Genomic DNA, 18,169 nt, shown 5'->3' on the forward strand with positions numbered 1-18,169 from the left:
AGTATATAACTGCAGATAAGCATAGTAAAAGTTGGAAGAAATTTATACCAACATGTAAATCATGGTAACTAACTCTCTAAAGGACAGAATTATGGGTTATTTTATTTACTTCTCATGTCATCCACATTTTCTCATTTTTCTAAAATGAACATGTATTATGTAACTTTAATAGCTGACCAGAAGAAAGAACTTGAACAAATAAATGACTCAAAGATTGAGAAGTTACTATGAACTCCACTTTTAAATGTTAAAAAATGGATAAGAAAAAAGTCTACATCAAGAGTTTTTAAAAACTTGGGGAAGTGTAGATGTGATATCCATTTATCCAATCACCCAGATTTTCTGCCTTTATTATTCAATGGTGATTCACATATCGCCAAAATGTAATGTGTCAACCTTGACTGGATTCCAATTTAAACATCCAACTGTAAAAAGACGTAACTTCAGACAACTGGGGAAGTCCGAATAGAGTAAGCATTAAATTATGTTAATAGATCATTTATTCTGTTAATGTAGTACTAGTATATTATAATTTTTTAAAGTCCTTATCTGTGGGGAAATATGACAATTTCTGTAATTTGCTTTGCAATATTCCAGCCAAAGATAAAAAAGTGGAGAAGGATGAAATAAGACTAGCAAAATGAGCTGTTGTTCAATGGGTACAGAGCCTAGTTTTGCAAGTGAGAAAAGTTTTAGAGACCTGTTACACAACTCTATGCATATAGTTAACATTACTATACCATACCCTTTAAAATCATTAACATGGTAAATTTTAAAGTGTTTTCTACCACAATTAAAAAAAAAAAAGACTGGCAAAATGATGGTAACCATCTAATGTTGGGTAACAACTATACAGAAATTCATTTAAAAGTTTTTTTCTTTTTTTTTAATGACGCTCACACAGCACTGCCACATACTGAATCACATGAAGATTTAATTTTGTTTAGTTTGCTAAGGAAGAAAGAGAAATATATTATCAGTAACATTTTTTGAGTTAAGCAGGCAGAGTATCAGAAGAATAATTCAAACACCCTTAGTAGGGAAAACAAGTGCTGGCTTTTTAAAGGCTGCTTCTTCTAGCCTAGCTGAATTATGGTAAATAAAAATCTCACTTTTACCAACAATGAGGTTTAATTATGCAGAGTAATCACAATAGTAATTTGAAAAAAGGATTTGCAATCAATAGTAAGCACACTCCACAGATGAGTAATTGAGAACTAAAAAGTAGGATGTGATTCCTTTTTTTTTTTTCCAACCTGAAGGTTACAATTAGAATATAATAGGGGCACCTGGGTGGCTCAGTCGGTTAAATGTCCAACTTCAGCTCAGGTCATGAGCTCGCAGTTTGTGGGTTCGAGCCCTGTGTCAGGCTCTGTGCTGCCAGCTCGGAGCCTGGAGCCTCTTCTGATTCTGTGTCTCCCTATCTCTCTGCTCCTCCCCTGGAGGAGCTCTGTCTCCCTCAAAAATAAATAAACATTAAAAAAAAAAAGAATTTAACAATATCTTATAACTATTTATGTTTGCACAGTGCTTTAGCATTCAGGTAAAAAAAAAACTCTGGTCTAGACATCCAGGATTTTATTGGCCCACTCTGACTGCATAGCTTGCTGCAGCCTAGTAAATAATTTTCCTCCTTGAGGATGCTGGAGGCCCCTCGTGCCACCTGACCAGAGTTACTCACAGCACAGCATTCATGGTACTTTATCAGCCAGCTGTTATTTCAGGGGAATGATTAAAAGCCAAAACATTACTGAGACTTAAAGCAGAAAATAATGCAGACTTTTTTTTTAATATATTTTTTTAAGGTTTTCCTTCAGCTCTTGTAATTTCTCCAGTAATTCCCTTATTCTGTAAGACGGAGGTAACTACCAACCTTGACAGATTATCAAATGAAAGAGATAACACAGAACAATATATTCCAGATAACTGCTTCTAGAAGAAGCACTGAGACTGCGTCTGGCACACAATGAATGGTCACAAATATTTACTCCCCTCTATGTTCATTTCCTTTTATGTTCTTGGTTTTTAATTGGAAAAGCATACAAAATGAGTGTATTCTAAGAAGCAATATCCCCAAATTAGGTAGCAATTAAGCCACCAGTTCATTTAAAAAAAGGTTTTTACTACAGTTCTAAAAAGTATCTGTCACCACAAAGATACTTTTAGTTAGTATGCACATCAGTGCAGTATGAATCTCTTAGTATCTGTATGCAAACAGCAGCCGATCTGAGGCTCCCTGGAGGAGGCATCTCAGCCAAGGTACCCCAGCTATCAGAAACAGAGCGAGACACAGAAGTGGAGCCAAGGCAAGAGCCAGAAACAGCCAAACACTAAAGAAATGGAAAAGAAAACAGAGAAACAACAGAGGTAGAGAGAGGGAGAAGGGGAAGGACAGAGGGGGAGAAAAAGGGAAGACCAAGATTAGGAGAATGACGTGAACGTGAGCATGTAGTGATCAGGAGAACCAGACAGCCACAGAGTGAGAGGGCAAGAGAACACAAGGGAGGGAGGGAGCAGGCAAAGGAGCATGTGGCACAAAGACGTGAGCAGATATGAGAGAGCACCCTTGTACTGCGTTCAGCTAGTGCCAATGTCATCAAGACTTCTCCGCCTCTTTTTTTAAAATGGCTTAAACCTACCTGAATTATCTCTGATTGTTCTGCCAAAGCCTTCCTCTGTGCTTCCAGAGAAGATACCTGTTGCTGATAAATCAGGCGTTGCTTCTCCCAGTCCAGTGATTTCTGACGAAATTCCTGAAGAGGCAATTAAGGTACTTAACTTCTAAGTGCTTCTCCTTACTGTCATGCTTCCCAGATTCATTCTTACTTTAATTTTTCCCCTCGTCCCTGGGTATACACACACCTTACTCCCCAGCAGGAGCTCCATTACTCACTTAGCTGATAGAACTGGAGAGCAACACTAAATTCCTGACATACTGAGCCTCTGGAGATCTGTCTCTCTAAATTTAACACCCTAATGGTGAAGAGTATGAAGCACAGATGCTGAATACTGGGTCCACGATGGTTTTCACAGATTTGCTGCCACCTAAAGGTTGTTATCATTTTTTGTGATGTTCTTCAGAAAACTGATCTGAAGAGAACTAAAATTTCAAAATATGATTATGAGGAGATCCTGCTACCAATTCTTGATATCCAAACACAGAAACTGAACAGATCAAATAAATTTTCAGGTAAGTCCCTCCGTAGCCCAATTCTTCTCAGTATCTGAAATTCAGGAACCAAATAGATTCCTAAAGCAGAATACCCTTTGATATCCAGATTTTTACCATCTCAACAGAACAACTGCAAGAACTTGAATAATAATGGGAGATCTGTACTAAATTTTAACAGGTATTTGTAACCCAAAGTGGAACAGTCAAAATTAATGATGGGTCACTACAAGTTGCATGAGCAACAAAGAAGATGAGCCCAATATTTATGAAAATATGATTATGAAAATATGATTTATGATCATATAAAATATGAAATTATGAGTTATGAAAATCAAAGGGATTTCTATCACTGTTCTCTAGGACCCTCAACTCCAGAAGTCTCATGCTAACTTGGGGGTAATCACAGTTAACCAGCTTTCTGATAATCATTCATTCATTCATTCATTCATTCTCCTATATATGCCAGGGGCTCTTTTAGGGATTGGGGATACAACAGTTAACAAAAACAAACAAAATCCTAGCCCCATTCAATTGGCAATAGACAACACATTCACTGTATAATACATTACATGATAATACCTATTTTAGAGAAAATGGAGCACACAGTGCTCAGAGTTGGGAGTTTGACATAATTACAACAGAATCATTCTGGCTGCTGTGTGGAGAAAAGAGAAGCCGAGGGTGACTCCAAGGTTTTAGGCTTGAAAAGTTGAGGAATGGAGTTGCCATTAACTAAAACAGGAATGGTGTTGGTAGATGGGGAAGAGAAAACCAGTATGAAGTGTGACACAGCTTTAGACATCAAGGTGGAGATGTGAAACAGCTGAAACAGGCAGTTGGAAAAATTATTCTGTAGCAAAAAGGACAGGTCAAGGCTGGATACATAAAAGTGGGAATTATCAACATATATACAGTGCTAAAAACTACAAGACTGGATGATATCACCAAGGGAGGGAGCACGGATAGAAAAAAGAAGAGGTCCAATGACACTACCCTAGGGTATTCCAAAGGTAAAAGGCTGGGGATCAAAAGAGATTGAGAGGACTGGTTAACAAGGTAGGAGAAAGCCCAGGAAAGTATGGCTGTTCTCTAAGTCAAATCAAGGAACTATTTTCAGGTACAAGTCATTGGTGACCTCCAAGTAAATAGCTTCTGCAGAGTTGAGGGGGCAAAAGCCTTATTGAGTGGGTGCAAGAAAAATGGACAATGAGGAATTGGAGACCAGTACAGATGCCTAAAGTAGTTTAGTTATAAAACAAAGGAAAATGGGTGCCTGGGTGGCTCAGCCAGTTAAGCATCCGACTTCAGCTCAGGTCATGCATGATTCCAAAAGTTCGAGCCCCACGTTGGGCTCTGTGCTTCAGATTCTGTGTCTCCCTCTGTCTCTGCCCCTACCCTGCTTGCCCTCTCTCTCAAAAACAAATAAACATTTTTTAAAAATGAAGAAAAAAATGGGGCAGCATCCAGAGAAAGAGAGGTCAAAAGAGGATTTAAGAGGGGAGAAATCTGGATGGTGGTGGAAATATCCAGTATGAAAGAAGGGAGGATGCAGAAGAGAGAAGAATCGGTGGAGCCATGTCTTGGGTAAGGATCGGGGAGAGTATGGGCAGTTCCACCAGCAAGAAGGCAAAGTATATGGGCACAGATGCAAATAGGTGGGAAGATACAGTGTCAGAAGTCTGTGAAAATCTCTTCTTATTGCTTCTATTTTCTCAATGAAATGGAAAGCAAGATCATCACCCAAATATAAGAATGTGGAAAAAAGTGTCGAAATTTGAGAAAAGAGAAAGTATGAAATAGTCATTATGGAAAGTAGCAGAGTGAAGGGAAATATAGTATGTTTCTGGGTAGCATTAGGACTTATTTGAGGAAGTGACCATGAATTTAAAATGAGGCCAGTCAGCATAATTATGTTTTTCTCCAGCCACGGTCTACCACACATGGCAAGTAGAGACTGGGCAGAAAGCTGGATTTAACTACAGTTATGGTTTTGCCAAGCAAATATGATGAAGTAAGAGAGGGACACAGGAGCTGAAGGGGAATATAAGGAATGTTACCATGGAATTGAAGCTGGGTAATGACTGACACATGAAGGCATGTGATAGGTATGCAGCAGTGAAAAGGTGGCAGAATTCAATCACTTGGGGATGGGATCAAGTGACTATTGAGAGTCAAGGGACTAGAGGAAGTGAGCTAAAAAGAGAAGGATGGTAGTCAAAGAATGAAATGCTTAAAAATGTGATTCCAGGAGGGTTGCAAGTTTGGTCATGACGACACCTAAGGAACAGTAGCGGGAATGGGTGGATGAGATAAGGAGGAGATCAATATGCCCATGGAGGAAAGAACAACAAGGAATTCAAAGACCAGAGTCATATAAGTATCATCCTTGTAGATACTGAAATCTTTAAGAATTATGGTAAGTGTATTGTTGGAGACAGTGACAGTGTCCTGGAAGCTGAAACCTCTAAGGGAAATAACCCAAGGATCAGAAGATGACGACTTTGGTTGTATGTATATTGGTAGGGGATACAGGCTGAAGACATGAAGATCAAAGATGGGGTCTTAAGGTAGAAAAGAGAATGGCCAAGAAGTGGTAATGAGGAACAAGAGGAAGATGAGGAGTCTGGGGAGAAAACCTCAGGTATCGCTGAAGGTGCCTGGAAAGGAAGCAGTATCTGCATAGTCCTCTGAGTCTAGGCTCTTCGAATGTATAAAAATAGTATGATGTAAAAGAACACTAACTATAGAAATTACAATTCTAAATAGTAATAATGGTATTTGTGGGTGACAGATGCTCTGAGAAAATTGTATCTAATCATAGAGAGATGTTGAACAATACTTCTCAAATTACAAACACCCAGGGGAGCTAGATAAAATGCAGATTCCTAGGCCCCACATCATACTACTGGAGCAGAATCTCTGACAGCCTAAAGAGGACTCTGGTGATTCTTGGTACACTGGAGGACCAATGGCATAGACAGAGGAGGGGAGAGGCAGATACCAGGGAAAAGAGTGACAGCCTCATGCTGTTTCTTCCTTCACTCTTGGCAGTGTTAACTCACCACCTCCCTTAGGTCCTCTGGGAATCAACATACACAATAACCAGAGTTACTCTGCCTTAATAAAAAGAAAGTTAGCAAAGAAGGGAGTAAATGGCTTACTACATCTAAATGGGAACTGAGGATAAGCAATCTGATATGCACAGTACTCTGTACAAAAAGCCAAGTAGTTTCAACATTTACTAACCCCTATTCTATTAGGTGGTAAATAAGACAAGGACACTGCCCATGGAGGACTGGTAGTGACTGGTGGTCAATGTTTCTCAATATTGGCATTTTGGGGACAGTAACCCTTCCTGTGTAGTGTGGCCCTGGGCATGTTTAGAATCCCTAGTCCCTGTCCCTAAACACTAGTTTCACTCCCAGTCATTTGGACAACTAAAGTAATGTGTCCGTACATTTCCAAATGCCCTCAAAGGGTGGTAGTGCCCCACTGGAAACTACTGATAGGTAATAACCCCATTAACCACAGGAGACCAGGTGATGACAGGATGTACCTCTGAAATAGCTCCACGCCAGTCCTGGAGACGGCAGAAAACCAGGTTCAGAACTAGTACCATTTCTAGAAAGAGCACCTTCCTACAGGAAGTCTGCCAACCACTATGAAGAAATTATTACCATGAACATACCTCTATTTTTCCAGTTAACCTCTCAATTTCAGATCGATCTTCCCTGTGATTTTTGGTGTTTCCTCTGAAGTCCCTTATATGCTTTTTCTGTAGTCTTTCATAGCTTCTTTTCAGTCTGCCTAACTGTAGACACAGTTATTTCTAGACTTAAAATTTAAGAATTTGTAAACAGTCATGGTGGAGCAAATTGGTATTATGAAAGCAAGAGCAGTGCTAAACAGGACTATTGAAAATAGACTGAGCGTGTTAGATTTGCAAATTAAATACAAACGATTCAAACTTGCATATAAAAAATAAACACTAGAACAGAAAGATATTGCATCAAAGAAAAAAATCAAGGGAAAAATATTTTTTAAACAAAACTTTAATTTTTATTACAATAGCCTTGCACTTAAGGACCCCATAAACCACACCCATGATAAAAGCAGTAAATAAAAATTCTTTTTTCTTTTCTCTAGACCTGTGGTTCTTGAGTCATTCTCCTGTGGAACACTGATATTCAGTAAGCAGGAGAGGAATGCTTTGGAATTAAATAAAAATAAGAGCAGGTTGTTGTTTTTTCCTAATCTGGAGAATAACATTGAGTTGCTACAATTTTTACTTTTGTTATTTATCCCAAAATGCTTTTGAAAACTTTGGATTCTTCATTATTTAAAATCTAGCTGATTTAACTCAACATTCAGTTAATTAGCAACATTGAGTTGCTACAATTTTTACTTTTCTTATTTATCCCAAAATGTTTTTGAAAACTCTGGATTCTCCATTATTTAAAATCTAGCTGATTTAACTCAAACATTAAATTTTTTTACGTAAGTTCTTGGTATCAATATTTTATAGTATTATACAAAAACGGCTTTATTTCTTTCAGGTAGTCAGCTGAGAAACACATTCTAGAATCCCTGTTTAGATAGCATCAAACATATAATTAGACAAGACTCTGCCTGAATTTAAAAACAAAGAAATAAATTTCTAACCCTATACCTCCCAGAGAATATATACACTTCTCGTTTTATGAAGTCCAAACAGGCCCGTTAACAAAATTCTAAGGGTTAAAGAGAGAATTATGCAACACATAATTAAAATCTTACTTCTTCATGTAGTTTCTTTAACTCCTGCTTATAGTCCATGGCCATCTCTTGTTTAACTTTTTCATGTTCTTCTACTTGTTGACGCAACATAATAACCTAGAAGCCAAAAGGTGTAGTATTTTTCATTATTGGCATTGAAACAATATCCTTGAAACCTTGAAATAGGAAATAACCTTTGCACTTACCCGTAAAAACAAGTTCTCAACTGTATATGGTAATACCCCACTTCTCAGGAAATCAAACATCTAATTACCTAAAAATCCATAACACTGACAAAAAATGGAAAACAGAACATTTCTAAAATTTCTAGATTTACATGAAAACTTGCTGTTTGACTTATTCTCCCCAACATTTTTTATTTAAAAAAACTCATGAAAAAATTAAGAGATACAAGGTTGTAAAAACCTTGGAAACTAAGAATATTGAACAAAAATCAGTAAGACTTCAAGAAAAAGTTATAGAAATCAAAGTGCAGAATAGTCATGTTAGATGGAAAGACAGTAGGAGGCTTGAACCTGCTTTACCATTTACCCCACTTCAAAGAAATCAGTTCCAGCAACCAGAGTAAGGGCATTATCCCAACCATTTTTCAATGGCTTGATACCAGCCACAGCTAGTTATCAGCCCTCACTTCCATCAATACCCATCAGTCTCTCTCTACATCTCTCCATAACCAGTTAGAATTTCATCTATTAATAAGTGAGGAGGGAGAGGGAGAATGGGGAACAGGAGGTAATAATCACAATGTAGTAAGTTAAAAAACAAAGTAAACAGGGGCGCCTGGGTGGCTTAGTTGGTTAAGCATCCAACTTCAGCTCAGATCATGTTCTCGCGGTTCGTGGGTCTGAGCCCCACATCGGGCTCCACGCTGAAAGCACAGAGCCTGCTTGGGATTCTCTCTCCCTTTCTCTGCCCCTACCCCACTTGTGCTTTTTCTCTCTCTCCCTCTCTCAAAAATAAATAAACATTCAAAAAAAAAAAGCAAACAAGACAATTACATCTTAAAAGTTCTCATCACCCATTTATATGTGGAATCTAAAAAACTAAACAAAACAAACAGAAACAAATTCATAAATACAGAGAACTGGTAGTTGCCAGGTGAGGAAGGCAGGGGGATGGGCAAAATAGGCAAAGGGAATTAAGAGCTACAAATTTACAATTATAAAATAAACCAGAAGGATGAAAAGTACAGCATAGAGAATAAAGTCAATAATACTATAATAACTTTGTATGGTGACAGATGGTAACTACACTTATCATGGTGAGCATTTTGTAACATGTAGATTGTTATGTTGTATACCTACAACTAATATAATATTGTATGTATTAATTTAAAATAAAATAAGATAAAAATACTGATCACCAAATACCTCAGAGATTCATATCCTAATAGGCAGTATCAATAAAGGAGAAAATAGAGGCATCTAAAGCTTTGGGGGAAAAAAGTTCTCATCACAAACACAAAAATTTTGTAAGCATGTATGGTGACACATGTTAGCTAGACTTATTGATCTGATCACTTCAGAATATACATAACTACTGAATCGTTACATTGTACACCTGAAATCAACATAATGTTTTATCTTAATTAGAAAAAACAGAAACAAAATTCTTTTAAGAACAATTCAATTTTGGTGCATCTTTATAAACACCAAATGATTGAGTTTAATTATTTGTATCCAGTTGGACAATTTGTATCTTTTAATTAGGCCATTTTATGCAATTACATTTAATGGACCTGCAAGGATCCCCCCACTATCTGAAAGCCTTCCCATGAAACCTGTGTTTACAAGCCAAGATGGCATGAAGCAAAGAAGCAATGATCACTTCATAAAAGTAAAAATCCTCTTCAGCTTTTTCAGTTAGCAAAGACAGGTACTAACTTAAGTCTTTTGAAAAGCAGAAGTGGTGTAAGGTGAACCTTCAGATAGCAGAGGAAACCTTAAATCTGTCATTTATTAAGTACAATGTGTACTTAATAAGCACTAAGATCCTTTTTCTCTCCTTTCCTGCCTTCTTTGGAAATGGTAACTTCTGATCATTTCATTATTCTCTCTCTAGTAGCTTGGAAAATATATACTCTATTAATATATCAATATATACTTTTAATAGTTCTCTCGAGATTAAAACATAGGTCTGCAACTTAACAAATCCAGTGTTAGTCATTTTACCAATGCCCAGGCAACCCAAGGACTACAAAAATATTTTAATTCCATTTATACCCCAACCAGACTTAAATGCCATCATAATTACACATATATGTAAAACTGAAAAGGCTACTGTTGTTACATACAGTCACTGTTCATTTAGATTTACCCACATATTTACTGTTGTCTTACATTTCTTCCTTATCTGCTCAACTCCAACTGAGATCATTTTCCATCTGCCTGAAGAACATTTAGTATTTCCTTGGCGCTGGTCTGTCAATGACAAATTCTCTCAATTTTTACTGATTTGAAATATCTTTATGTCATCTTTACTCTGGATATAGATTTTGGTTTGGCAAGGGAGAACAGTCATTTCTTTGTAAGGATCACTCTATTGGCTTCCGGCTTCCACTGTTTTAGCTGACAAGTCAGCTGTTCAGAGCTGTTTATAGATAATCTTTTTTTCTTGTTAAATAATCTTTTTTTTCTCTGATTGCTTTCAGACTTCCTCTTTGTCTTTAGCTTTCAACATAGGTAAATATTTCTTTTTACTAACCTTTTTATTATCTTGCTTGAGATTCTCTGACTTCAAAAATACATGGCCTTCCTCACATTTGGTTAATTTATCTTCAAATATTGCTTCTGCTCATTCATACTCTTTTCTTCTCCTCCAGGGATTCCAAAAACACTCATATTAAACTTTCTCACTGCATCCTCTTTCTCTTATCTTCCCTCTATATTTTCCATCATTTGCCCGTGCTTTATTCTAAACATTTTCTTCTGTCCTATATCCAAGCTCTCTTAATTATCTCTTAATCTTTAAGGCCTTAATTTGAGTTATTTTACTTTTCAATATTATAATTCCCCCTCATTTCATTTTTTATATAGTTTTCAATTTTTTCTTGAAGTGCTCAATCTTATCTTTTACCTCCCTGACCATAGTGAACACAGCTATTGCAAAGTTGGAGCATGGTATTTGCCCAATATCTAGATTTGCCATGTATCTGTGTCTAACTTCTGTCGCTTCTGCTTTTTCGCATTTTTGTTGCTTATCTTCTTGTGTGTCAGGGGTCACTTTCTGAGTGGGTATCAGGCACTGTATTTGCAAAAATTATTTGAAGAAATAATTCAAGCCCCAGAACAGTGGGGTTTTTTTCCCTCTGGAAAAAAATTAAGTTTGCTTCTTCCAGGTTCCTGGAAGGCTTAGAACTTTGGAGATGCCTAGGGACAGCAGCACTCTAGGGTCACCTTAAACTGTTTCAAGATCCAAATGTCTGTGGCTGAGTGACAATTTCAAGAGGGCCTGTTTTATATCCAGCCCATCCTTCTTCCTAGAGTGCTGCCTTTTGAGGTCCCAACCCACAGTAAGGAGGGGTTCACAGCTGCTTTGGACACCAAATCTTTTATTCTCTTAGCTCCTTGAAGTTATCAAAAACCCCATTCAGTCTCTATCCTCTGAGCTACCTTCTTTAGGTTCAGCTAATAACTTCCCCAACCCTGGGCTCCTGCCTCAACCTCTCGTTTAGCCCAGATCCTGGCCTGGTAAATTCTTCACCAGCTTGTTTAGCACTCTACTTCAAGCAGACTTTTTTTTTTTTTTTAATCTAACTTACCTAGTTATTCTCAGTGGGTGGGCTGGTCAAATTTAACCAGTCTATCATTATCAGATGCTAAAGCCTAAAAGATTCGTATTTAACTAAAAACATCCTGTATAAAATTTACTTTGAAAGCAGAATTCTACAGCTGATAAAACTCTCAATCTGACATAAAAAGAGACTACGGTTATTTTAGACATAGAAGATCTCAAAAGTATGTTCTACCAAAAACGAAGAAATAAACTAATAAAGAATATGACAGAATACAAAGACAAAAAGGAGAAAAGCATAAGAAACTCTAGAATACTGGTGAAGGGAGTTCCCAAAATCACAGCTCTCCAGCTAGCCTACAGCGTTGCTTATCCTTATTCGAGAATGACAAGTTCCACTAAAGACATCTTCACAAAAAAGAAAAAAAATAAATAAATTACCTGATATGTCCGAACACACAGAGAAGACTTACACTTGGGTCAGAGAGTTTGGGAAGAATCAGTGGTAGGTACATTTTTAAAAAGTAAATGAAAATGAGATAATTATTAATTCCCAGGAAAACAAAAAATTATGTAAGAAATATGCTTACCATTAGACTATCTGTCTCAGATGTGAATAATATCTACCATCTTAATGATGTAAATATGAAATACTGATCTAACCAAAAATTAAGATATACAATCCTGGCAGGATGAGGGGATGAAAATTGTATGTAAAAGAGTAAAACCCTTATCTTTCATAGTAACAAGTCATTAGATAAATAGCTAAAACTGAAAATTAAAAAAAAAAATCAGTATCAAATGTTACTTAGAAACATGGGGAGAATACCAAAAGACTTAAAGGCATTGAAATGAGTGCTTCCAAGCAGCCAGAATTCCAGCTTCAGAGGGGTAAGCCAGGTGATTACTGTTTTTTCTTACCAACCTTGCAGAACCATTTTTCTTTTTACTTACTACATGTGGCAAGCATAAATACTAAATGTGAAGAAAAGACTGTTTACTTTTATTTATGTATCAGGGGTCTTGTTCATAATGGGCACTCAACAATATTTCAATTTCTTAGAGGAAAAAAAGAGGTTAAATGCTGAGAAGGGATGGCATTAGGCAGAGAAACGGGAGCCAAGGTTTGAAACTGTCACTATGGATGACAGAAGAAAAAACTGAAATAACGGATCGTTTTAGATACAATTGGAAGTTTTCAAAGAGAATTCTTAAATAGTAACTCACTCTTCACAACAACCCTGGGACATAAGCATTACGTTCCAATTTTACACATGATTAAACAGGCTCAGAGAAGTTAGAATATTTGTCCAAGGCCAATCAGCTGGAAAGAGGCACAGCCAGGACTCCAAATTCCTTACTTGTTTGTTTCATTAAGTCAACCTGCACTGCATGGTGTCAGGAGGTAACACTAGCAGAAATGGCCATTAAAACCAATCCACAGGCCTCAGTGGCTCAGTTGGCTGTGCGTCTGACTCCTGATTTTGGTTTAGGTCATGATCTCATGGTCTGTGGAATTGAGCACCATGTCAGGCTCTGCGCTGGGATTCTCTCATTCTCTCAATCTCTTCTCTCTCCCCTACTCATGCTCTCTCAAAATAAATAAACATTAAAAAAAAAAAAAAAGACAGCCTAAAAGAGACTCATTTTAGACCTAAAGACACTGCAGGTTGAAAGTAGCCATCTATCATGCTGATGGATGTCAAAAGAAAGCCAGAGTAGTCATACATATATCAGACAAACTAGATTTTAAAACAAAGATGTAAAAAAAGGATGAAGAAGGGCATTATATCATAATTAAGGGATCTGTCCACCAAGAAGATCTAACAACTGTAAATATTTATGCCTCCAACTTGAAAGCACCCACATACATAAATCAATTAATCACAAACATAAAGAAACTCTTTGATAATAATACCATAATAGTAGGGGACTTTAACATCCCATTTACAACAATGGGCAGATCATCTAAGCAAAATCAACAAGGAAGCAATGACTTTGAATGACACAATGGATCAGATGAACTTAACAGATATATTCAGATGGCTTCCCAGGGGAATTCTACCAAACATGTAAAGAAGAGTTTTAATACCTATTCTTCTGAAGCTGGTCCAAAAAACAGAAATGGAATAAAAATTTCCAAACACATTCTATGAGACCAGCATTACCTTGATTCCAAAACCAGACAAAGACCCCACTAAAAAGGAAAATTACAGACCAATTTCCCTGATGAACATGGATGCAAAAACTCTCAACAAGATACTAGCAAACTGGATCCAACAACATATTAAAATCAAGTAGGATTTATCCCTGGGATGCAGGGATGGTTCAATATCTGCAAATCAATCAACATAATACATCACATTAATAAAAGAAAAAGAACCACATGATCCTTTCAACGGATGCAGAAAAACCATCTGACAAAATACATCATTTTGCATGTATTTGCATTTAGCATCATTTCTTCATAAAAACCCTCAAGAAAGTAGGGATAGAAGGATCATACCTCAAGATCATAAAGGCCATATACAAAAGACCCACAGCTAATATCGTCCTCAGTGGGGAAAAACTAAGAGCTTTCCTCCTAAGGTCAAGAACGTGACAGGGATGTCCACTCTCACCACTGTTGTTCAACATAGTGTTGGAAGTCCTAGCCTCAGCAATTAGACAACAAAAAGAAATAAAAGGCATCCAAGTCAGCAAGGAAGAAGTTAAACTTTCACTCTTCACAGACAATATGATATTCTACATGGAAAATCTGAAAGATTCCACCAAAAAACTGCTAGAACTGATACATGAATTAAGAAAAGTCACAGGATATAAAATCAACATATAGAAATCAGTTACATTTTTATACACCAATAATGAAGCAGCAGAAAAAGAAATCAAGGAATCAATCCCATTTACAATTGCACCAAAAACTATGAAATATCTAGGAACAAACCTAATCAAAGAAGTAAAAGATCTGTACACTGAAAATTATAGAAAGCTTATGAAAGAAATTGAAGAAGAAACAATGGAATGGAAAAACATTCCATGCTCATGGATCAAAAGAACAAATATTGTTAAAATGTCTATACGACCCAAAGCAATCTACACATTCAATGCAACCCCTATCAAAATATCACCAGCATTCTTCACAGAGCTAGAACAATCTAAAATTTGTATGGAACCACAAAAGACCCCAAATAGCCAAAGGCATCACAATTCCAGACTTCAAGCTGTATTACAAAGCTGAAATCATCAAGACAGTATGGGACTGGCACAAAAACAGACACATAGATCAATGGAACAGAATAAACAACCCAGAAATGGACCCACAAATGTATGGCCAACTAATCTTTGACAGAGAAGGAAAGATTATACAATGGAAAAAAGACAATCTCTTCAGCAAGTGATGTTGGGAAAACTGGACAGCGACATGCAGAAAAATGAACCTGGACCACCTTCTTATACCATACACAAAAATAAACTCAAAATGAATGAAAGACCTAAATGTGAGACAGGAAACCATCAAAGTCCTAGAGAAGAATACAGGCAACAACTTCTTTGATTTCAGCTGTAGCAACTTATTACTACACATGTCTCCAGAGTCAAGGGAAATAAAAGCAAAAATGAACTATCGGGACCTGATCAAGATAAAAAGCTTCTGCACAGCAAAGGAAACAATCAACAAAACTAAAAGGCAACAGATGGAATGGGAGAAGATATTTGCAAATGACAAATCTGATAAAGGGTTATTTTCTAAAATCTATAAAGAACTTATCAAACTCAACACCCAAAAATCAAATAATCCAGTCAAGAAATGGGCAAAAGACATGAACAGATACTTTTCCAAAGACATCCAGATGGCTAACAGAGACATGAAAAGATGCTCAACGTCACTCATCATCAGGGAAATACAAATCAAAACCACGATGAGACACCACCTTACACCTGTCAGAATGGCTAAAATTAACAACTCAGGAAACAGGTGTTGGCAAGGATGCAGAGAAAGGGGAACACTTTTGCACTGCTGTTGAGAATGCAAACTGGTGCTGCCACTCTGGAAAACACTATGGAGGTTCCTCAAAAAATTAAACATAGAGCTACCCTACAACCCAGCAATTGCAATAGGCATTTATCCAAACGATAAAAAAATGGTGATTTGACGGGGCACATGCACCCTGATGTTTACAGCAGTATTATCAACAATAGCCAAATTATGGAAAGAACCCAAATGTCCATTGACTAATGAATAAATAAAGAAGATGTGGTTTATATATACAATGGAATACTACTTGGCAATGAGAAAGAATGAAATCCTGCCATTTGCAGCAACATGGATGGAACTGGAGGGTATTATGCTGAGTGAAATAAGTCAGTCAGAGAGACAGATATCATATGTTTTCACTCATATGTGGAACTTGAGAAACTTAACAGAAGACCATGGGGGAAGGGAAGGGGAAAAAATAGTTACAAACAGAGAGGGAGGGAGGCAAACCATAAGAGACTCTTAACTATAGAGAATTGAGGGTTGCTGGAGGGTTGGTGGGTGGGGGGATATACTAAATGGGTGTTGGGCATTAAGGAAGGCACTTGTTGGGATGAACACTGGATGTTATATGTAAGGGATAAATCACTAAATTCTACTCCTGAAACCATTATTATGCTATATATTAACTAACTTGGATTTAAATAAAATTAAAAACCAAAACCCAAACCAAAACAGCAACCCAATCCCAGGACACCTGGGTGGCTCAGTCAGTTGAGCGTCCAACTCTTGATTTCAGCTCAGGTCATGATTCCAGGTTCATGGGATTGAGCCCCACATCAGGTTCCACACTGAGTGTGGAGTCTGCTTAAGATTCTGTCTCCCTCTGCCCCCTCCCCAGCTTGCCCACACTCTGTCTTAAATAAAAATAAAAATAATAAAAATAAATAAATTTTAAAAAACGAACAACCCAATCCCAACAGTGTAATCAGAAAACACATAAAGCACTCACTTACAAAATGAATTGTTTATACTAGTATTCCTCCAAGTACCACGCATGCGCACACAGGCTGGAGCTGGTCGCTACAGCAATCCAGCACAAGATAAGGAGCTTGAGGCAGAATGTGAAGCAATTATGTCACCAAACACACTGTTTAGTGTAACTCGCATTTTTTATGTAGCAAAACGTTCTAAGAAGTAAATGATGCAACGTGCTGATGTCCATTCTGGTGAAAGTTTTGTATCTCACCACGCACCTGTCATTTGGGTAGCACTTGTTCATACCATAGGGCTGCTTCTAAGCCTGTAACTTTCAAACAAATAAGAATGACAAAAACTTAAAGTCCTATTTTCTAACTCTTATATCAAAGCAGATTATAAACACGTTAATACCAACACAATTTCACAGACGAACTCTATGGGATAGATTCTCATTACTAGCATTTGGTAAAAGCGCTTTACTTCTAGAAACTTAATCAACTTTCAGCAGCCCAGTCAATGAAGCAGTAAATTGACCAGACAGCTACAATTCTAAATTTCTTTTATGTCCCCAGGCCAGAATTGTAATCTTCAAATCCTTACCATGGAACCTATCCATTCAATCCCTTTAATTTCTTTTTGAGGTACTAAGTAACGGCAATAATGCCCTTGACATCAAAACTAAGCTACAGGAATAAGTTTAAACAGCCTCATAGTGACTAAATATTCTCAAAATCACACACATAGGAATTTCCTTAATGGGTTTCTCACAAAATAAACAACTTAGATACCTATGTGTACATACGGTGATTTTCTTAGCTAGGAAACCACAATCAATTTAACTTACTAAACAAAACTACTTTTGTTTTGCCCTAGGAGAAATAAAGACATGGTAGCTAAAGTAGCTTACCAGACAAGGAGCATTGACCCTACCTAAATTACAGTGTTTAAAAAAATCAAATACAATTACCATCTCATATACTTTTTCACCACCTTCGTGTTTGCATTAAGTGTAATTTTAAAATACATTCTCAAAGTTCTACAAAATTTTAAAATACATTCCAGCTTAGCAAATGGCTTTCACAGAAAACTGAATTTGACACGGCCAATATTACTCTGTACCGCTCTGACCCAAAGTGCAAACGGCACTGACAGACTCCCTTGACAAGCATAAACCACTTTATATCAAGCCTAATTCTTTCCTTGTTATGTGAAACATTTCTAAAATACTTTTGATAATTGTCATCAAAAGAATCATAATCTTGGAGCACCTGGGTGGCTCAGGTGGTTGAGTATCCAACTCTGGATTTCAGCTCAGGTTGCAATCTTGCAGTTCATGGGGTTCAGCCCCACATTGGGGGTCTGTGCTGACAGCATGGAGTCTGCTTGGGATTCTCTCTCCCCCTCTCTCTCTGCTCCTTCCCCACTCACATGCATGCTCTCTCTCTCTCTCAAAATAAACAAACATTAAAAAAAAAAAAAAAGCATCACAATCTCAGTGTATACCCTCACGGGAGTGTTCCTGAATAAACTGAGTA

At 37.1% G+C, this 18,169-nt stretch overlaps 2 protein-coding genes across 8 annotated transcripts in view; one reads left to right on the forward strand and one right to left on the reverse strand.

Annotated features, from left to right (window-relative positions):
• AMOTL2 (angiomotin like 2) overlaps positions 1-18,169 on the forward strand; it is a 278,572-nt gene that overhangs the window by 142,380 nt on the left and 118,023 nt on the right. The gene's annotated exons all lie outside the window — the stretch shown is intronic.
• Positions 1-18,169, reverse strand: part of CEP63 (centrosomal protein 63) — a 62,909-nt gene that overhangs the window by 33,286 nt on the left and 11,454 nt on the right. For all 7 annotated transcript variants that reach the window (XM_078432326.2, XM_078432325.2, XM_078432328.2 and 4 more), the window contains 3 exons: positions 7,949-8,044; positions 6,861-6,983; positions 2,640-2,753 (listed from right to left, as the gene is read on the reverse strand). In XM_078432326.2, the coding sequence (XP_078288452.2) occupies positions 2,640-2,753; positions 6,861-6,983; positions 7,949-8,044 (333 nt within the window). The remainder of the gene's footprint in view (positions 1-2,639; positions 2,754-6,860; positions 6,984-7,948; positions 8,045-18,169) is intronic.

Source organism: Panthera onca, chromosome C2, assembly GCF_046562875.1.
Source record: "Panthera onca isolate mPanOnc1 chromosome C2, mPanOnc1 haplotype 2, whole genome shotgun sequence".
Lineage (NCBI taxonomy): Eukaryota > Metazoa > Chordata > Mammalia > Carnivora > Felidae > Panthera > Panthera onca.